General features: G+C 66.2%; 2 protein-coding genes across 4 annotated transcripts in view; one reads left to right on the forward strand and one right to left on the reverse strand.

The window, feature by feature from the left end:
• CDH23 (cadherin related 23) overlaps positions 1-6511 on the reverse strand; it is a 223917-nt gene that overhangs the window by 24743 nt on the left and 192663 nt on the right. The window lies entirely within an intron of this gene.
• Positions 315-6511, forward strand: part of VSIR (V-set immunoregulatory receptor) — a 9421-nt gene continuing 3224 nt past the window's right edge. The window contains exons 1-4 of one of the 2 annotated variants that reach the window (XM_026071046.1): positions 327-607; positions 4870-5325; positions 5948-5995; positions 6384-6491. In XM_026071046.1, the coding sequence (XP_025926831.1) occupies positions 532-607; positions 4870-5325; positions 5948-5995; positions 6384-6491 (688 nt within the window). In that variant the 5' untranslated portion in view covers positions 327-531. Of the gene's footprint in view, positions 608-4869; positions 5326-5947; positions 5996-6383; positions 6492-6511 lie in introns of both variants that reach the window. The other variant, XM_026071047.1, reaches the window with a different exon arrangement.

Here is a 6511-nt window from a genome sequence, read left to right on the forward strand (position 1 = left end):
GAAGCCTAAAGCCTGAGCGATGGTCGGGAACTTGGCAGAAAACCAGGTTCACCTGTAACGGTGTGCAAGCCGGGCGAGGGAGCATCGGAGCATTTGGTGGCCCTGCAGACAGACAGCCCTCCTCATCGAAGGGCTGAGCAGCAGGACGCGCTGCCCGCAGCCGCAAACGCGACGCGCACGGGCGGCACTGGAAGAGGAGGCAGCGCACCGGCAGCCCCGTCTCCGCTGCACCCTCGCCGTGCGGAGCCCTGGGGGCATGCCGGACCGCGGCCCCCACTCGCCCGCTGCCTGCAGAACAGCTGCTCCAGATTGGAGAACAGCTGCTCCAGATGTGCAAGGCCCTGCCGGCCAGGGCAGCCCCCGGCTCCTTCCTCCCTCTCACCTCCTGGGGGTGCTCGCAGGTCTCTCGGCGGCTCGCAGCATCTCAATGAAATTTCCTGTGTGCGCCGGGCTGACGGCGGCTGCGGGGCTGCTCAGAGCGAGCGGGAGGTTCGGCGGAGGCGAAATCGCCGGCGAGGGCGAGCGCCGGGGATGGAGGGGGCCCGTGGGCCCGGCCGGCGCCCGGCCCCGCGGCTGCTCGCCGCGCTCTGCCTGCTCGCTGCCCACGGTAAGCGCCAGCTTTATTCCCCCTCCTTCCCGCGGCTCACGCGCTGCCCTCGCCCCGCGGCGGCTGCACGAGGCGCCCGGGGGGGACTCGCTCGCTCGCCTCCCTGCCGGCGCTGGGGTTTCGGACGGGGGGAACCGAGGCGGCGGCGGCGGCAGCGTTCGCAGCACTTCACGCACTGTCCGCGGAGCAAAGGGGCCGCGGGGGAGCTGCTGCGGCTGAAAACTCTCTTGTCCTGTGATTAGATTTTCCCTCCTGCTCCCTCGGCTTTGAGCTCGTTTGCGCGGCAGGAAAGCGACCCCCTGCTCGCCCGCCGCTCGGCGCCCCGCGACGCAGCCGGGAGAGGAGAGCTACCGCGTTCCCAGCTGACATCTCCCCCCCAGCCCTGCGGGGAAAGGAGCCTTTCATCGGCGAGGGGGCTCGTCCCCCCGCGGAAAGGGCCCGTTCTGGGGGCTCCGAGGATGCTCAGCTCGGCTGCCTTCCCCGAGGGAGCTGGGAGCCGGCCGGGCGGCTGCTCCGTGCGCGGGTCTGCGCCGGGCAAGCAGAGTTTCTCTAACACGGGCTCTGGGGCCGGCTGGTGAAAGAGGGTCAGCGGCAACTGAAAGCGCCGCTTGCCCATGGGTGATGGGTGAGAAGATGAGGCTGGGAAGGAGCGTGGGGAGAGGACACGCATCCCATCGGGCTTAGCTACCCCCGGCTGCCGGCGTTAGCACCTCCAGGATTTCTGCCAGCGGGAAAAGCCCCAGCCCAGGTGCAACGCCGGCTGCCCGCTTCACCCCCACGCATCTGCCCCGCCGTGCTTAGAAACAGGAGAAAAGGCACATTTGTTTTTCGCACTCGACCGCGGCTTTCCTGCCGGCCGGCGCTCGGGGTGGGGGACGGCCAGATCTGGCAGCTGCCGGCCGTGCCGGGAAGGCAGAGCGGGGCTGAGCCTGGGCTTGGGGGGCGGGAGAAGAAATGCTCGCAGGGCTGCACGCTCCGACGCTCCGCCAAGCTTCCCGCGGTGCCGTCGCCCTGCCCCGGCTCCCTGCCCGGGAGCGCAGCCCACGGCCGTGCGGGCTGGGGGACAGCAGGTCCCTGGGCGGGCCGGGGTACGGGTCTGCCGACCTTTCCGGGACCGCCCGCCCTCCCCAGCATCGCCGGAGCTTGGATTGGAGCAGGCACCATGGCCAAAAGGTCGCTAAAAAGCGGCACAGTCAGGAGAAAAGCATTTAGCGAATCCAGCCTAACTTCCCCCAAATGATTCCAATTAAAAAACAAAAACAAGCCCCTAACTAAGCCCATCCCATTAAATTGCAACCCGCTACGCTCACTTCTGTCAAATTCCAAGTGGCCTTTTGCTCCCATAGGTATTTTAATCTCCTTAGGAAACTTCCAAAAGCCAAAGCCATCTGCAAACAAAATGTTTCCGAAACTCCCTTTGGGCAGCCCGAAGCAGGAGCAGATGCGGCAAGTGCCCGAGCTCAGGCACCGGCGCGCTGCCTTGCACCGGCGACCGTGCCGGGAGAGCAGCATCTCGCCCCAAACCGCTCCCGCGGTTCACCTGCCACGTCCGGCATTTAGCTCCGCTGACCGAAAGATGTTGTTTACGGGTTTGGCCGGAGCCGGGTGAATTCCCGGTGGGGCCAAGGGGGCGTTCAGGGGGTCTAAAATCCCCTTCCGGCTTCCGCCCCGGCCCGCAGAGAAGACCAGGCGCTCCAAACGGGACGTTGCAGCGCTGACGCAAGCCCCCGCGGGGGGATGAGCTTGGAGGGCACAGGCTTTCACTTCGGATTTTCCTTGGAAAGCCAAGCCAGGCTGGTGAAGCGGCTGAAGAAACAGGCAGCGCTCGGCAGCAGCTACCCGGAGCAGCTCCCGAGCCTCCTGGCACGTCTGGAAAACTCAGCATGGGGGACCTTAACACAGGCCCGGGAGAGGCTTTTGTTCACCCACCCAGAATTCGGCATGAAATCCAGCTTTATTTAAGCAGTTGGCCAGCAAAACCCACGATCGCTATCAGCTCCTGGGCTTTATCCCTTCTCTTGTTTTCTCTTCGTTTTGTCTTGAAAGAAATCTCCCAAGTTTCAAGCTCAGCAGCGGCACTGTCGCCAGAGATGTGCTGGCGCTCCCCTGGCGGCTGAGCCGGAGGAGCTGCGGCTCCCGGGCCGAGGCGCCGGAGAGGACGGCCGGCACTTTGGGCACCCGCTGGAGACCTCCCTGCCCCTCCCAGACGGCGATGACGGCTGCCCTCGCCCTCAGCCAGGCGGCGAAGAAGGGCAGCCGAGCGGAGGCGCGCATCTGGCCGGCACGGCTGCTCCGGCGCTTGCCAACTGCGCCGACTTCGAAGCGGGAGGTCTGACGGGGACGGGACCGAGCCAAAGCCACTGGCCAGGCATCAAAGGTGCCCACAGCCTCTGGGGATCACAGCAGGGCCGAGCTGCGGCCGTGCATCAAGACGGGCTGATCCGGCTCCCGCAGGCACACCTTCGCCTTGCTGATTTTCCTGCTTGCAGGGTCAAAAGGAGAAGAAACCTGGTCCTTCATAGGGGCCGGGCAAAGGATGCTCGCCGGGATGCGGGGTGACGGGAACCACTGCACTGCTGTACGCTCCCTGCCTGTACGCCTTCATCTAAGAGAGAGCCCGAGGACCGGGACTGAATATCCATGCGCTTTAGCACGGATTGCAAAGAAGCGAAGGGAAGACGCTTGCTCCGGGCAGCATCTGGCAACGAGCGCGGCTATAAAGGCAGCTCCGTAACGCTTGGGGGAGAGAGCGCTTCGCCACGCGCCGTCTCCCCCAGCGGCCTTTCTCCCGGGTGATTTGCTCCTCCGCTTGATGGCTGTTGGAAGCATTCCCTGCAGCTTGGAAAAAAAAGAAGGGAACCCTCCCATCTCTGCAAGGGACCCCCGTCTCCACGGGACCTGACGGCGCTGCGAGGTGGGGCCGTGCCAGGCGGGCGGCGATGGCCACGACTGTGCCTGTCCCCATGGGTGGGCGCAGCACAAAGCCTCCCAGAGACGCGCTTGCAAGGTGCTGGAAGCGCCGTTTCCTCCAATAGAGCCCTGGCTTCCCTTCGCCGGGCTCCCGGGGGACCCCCCGGCGATGGGGCACTTCCCCTCGCAGCAGGTAGCCATAAACACGTCCCAGATGCCTTTTGTGCTTGGCTCCCCGCAAACGAGGGCGGAGAAGCAACCGGGCCGGGGCAGGTGCCCCCACCAGCGTCCCCCCACCCGGGGCGACGGCAGCAGCTCTGCACGGCCAAGGATGCTCCGGGGGAGCACGGCGCGGGCGCAGGGTCCCGGCTCGGCCGGCGGGCTGCTCCCCTCCCCGCCCTTGATCGACACCTACTAGATATAGCAAGTGAAAAACCTCAAAGCAAAGCCACAGTGGAGCTGATGGAACAACAGGATGTTACCAAAATAAGAGAACATCTTGTCCTAATAATACCATCTTCTCTGTAGCAAACCAAGCCCGGGAACCTCCTTTTCTCAACACCATCAGCAAAGCAGCGCCGGGTTTCCTTCTTTTTCAGCCTTCGGCGGTGATGCAAGGAGGAGCAGAGGAGCTAGAGCACTTCTGCAAACGCGAGGCAACGGTGGGGCCAAAGGACCGGGGAGCAGGACGCGCCGGGCTTTGCCCTTTCCTCTCGCCGGGCCCCGCTCCCCTTCCATGCCAGCACCTCCGGCACACATGGGGCCGGTGGCAGCGGCGGCGCCCCTCGCCTTTGCTCCGTGCCCCTGCGCCTCGGCGCCGCGGGCGCATCGCAGCGAGGGTGCGCTTTCCGAAACCGCCCGCGGCCCAGCCCCGAGCAGCTGCTCGCAAACAGGCCGCGGCAGCCAGTTCCCCCTTTGCCTGCCGGGCGGCTGCAAAACAAGCCGCCGCCGCCACCACCGCCGCGTGCCGGCAGGGTGGGACCCGCTCCCCACCTCGTCTCGCGGGGCGCCCGCTCCTCCTCTCGGCTCGGCTCGCTTTGCTTTTTTTTTCTAATTTATTTATTATCTTTCTTTCCTTTCTGCAAGCAGCGCTCGAGGTGAGTCGCGGGGAAGGAGGAGCTGGTGCAGCGGCGCGGCGAAAGTTCTGCAGCCGGCTCGGAGGCGCCTGCGTTTCCTCCTCCGCGAGCCGCGTCCCCCCCCTCGTCGCGGGGCCGCGGCTCCGCTCTCGCCTCTCCCTTCGCACGCCGGGCAGCGGGACGGTGCCGGCCCGCTCCGCCCGCCGGGCTCTCCGGCTTCCTTGAGCCGGCTCGGCGTGCCCCCTGACCCGCCTCGGTTTCCCTCTGTCCCGGCAGGGAAGGCGGCGGCGTTCCTGGTCATCGCGCCGTACTCGCTCTGCGTCTGCCCGGAGGGGCAGAACGTCACGCTGACCTGCCGGATCACCGGGCCGCTCGCCGACCACCACGACCTGGTCTTCAAGACCTGGTACTTCAGCAGCAGCGGCGACCAGAGCTGCTCCGACAAGAGGCACATCCGCAACGTCACCGAGAAGGAGCTGCACCACGAGCCGGTGAAGCATCACGGGCCGCCGGCCAACGCCACTGGCAGATCCCCCCACGGCTGGCCGGCGAGCCACCGCGGCGTGGAGTTTCTCCCTGACCACCACGGCGCCTTCCACCTCGTGGTGACGAACCTGACGCTGGGGGACAGCGGGAACTACTGCTGCTACGCGGTGGAGGCCCGCCGCGAGCACGGCAAGCCGCACACGCTGCAGGTGGCCCACGGCGTCGTGGAGCTGCAGATCCGGCAGGGTGAGCCGAGGGCCCTTTGCAGGGGACAGGGCGCGCCGAAGCTCGAAGGCCCCGTGGTCTCCAAGAGGCAGGGAGCAGCAGATGCCGGAGGCCGCAGTTGAGGCCAACGGGAAATAAATAAATAGATAAATACGCCGGAAAATTGCTTCGCTCCATGTGCACATAATAAAACCGGCGTTACATAGTTTCGCTGATCTTCTCCAACCTCTTTCTGGAGAAGAGGAAAACAAAACCCCCGGCGTTAACAAAAAAAAAGCCCGCGCTGGGGCCAAGAAGGAGCGTGAGGCATTGCAGGCCTTGCTTCGGGTGCAAAGGTTGCAGTTAGTCAGGCAGCGGGGACAGCTCGCGGGCGCGGGGAGCCGGGCAGGGGCGCGAGGGCTGCTGCGGGTGCACGGGCCCGGGGAGCTGCCGCGAGAGCCTCCCCTCCCTTCCCCTCCGCGGAGCAAGGCCGCGCTCGCGAGCCCCATCGGGAGCACAACCACCCCCTGCCCCAGGGAGACTAAAGGAGCGTCAAGGCAGAAACCACAGCCTAATAGTCCCGCGGTTAAACGCTTGCTTTTGGGGCCCTCTGGGCTGGTGCAGCCCCACGACAGCTCACCAGCTCTTCCCTTCACCTCCGCAGGCAGAGGAGCGCTTCAGAACTGCACCTTTCACACCGCCACCAGCAAAGGTAAGGAAAGGGGGGGAAGCCTCCCGCTCACGTACCGCTCGCCATCCTGGTCCGTATGCTTTCCCAGGGACGGGCGTGCGCTGCAAATGTGCAGTTTTCCAATTGCAACGACTGCACCCGGGATGCTCGGGAGGTGCTGGGAGGCATGCGGCCGCCCCGCGGGGTGCTCGCCACCGGCAGCGGGGCGCCCGGGCCGTCGCCTCTGGCGGGCTGCACGGCTTTGCAAAGCGAGGGTCACAGAGCCGCCGAGCCCAGCGCGGCCGCGGGAAGCTCCCCGCAAACGCCGCTTTCCCGCGCAAGGAAACCCTCCTGCCCCGAGAGCGCCGACGGGCCGCAGGTCTCCACGCGCGGCCCGCTCCAGCCCTGCCTTCTCCCCCCCCCCTTGCAGATATCACGGCCGCCGCGCTGGCGACGGGGGCCTGCATCGTGGGCATCCTCTGCCTGCCCCTCATCCTGCTCCTCATCTACAAGCAGAGACAAGCGGTCAGCAACCGGCGTACGTACCCCCCCCCCCCC

The sequence above is a fragment of the Apteryx rowi genome, unplaced genomic scaffold (genome assembly GCF_003343035.1).
Source record: "Apteryx rowi isolate R43461 unplaced genomic scaffold, aptRow1 scaffold_320, whole genome shotgun sequence".
Lineage (NCBI taxonomy): Eukaryota > Metazoa > Chordata > Aves > Apterygiformes > Apterygidae > Apteryx > Apteryx rowi.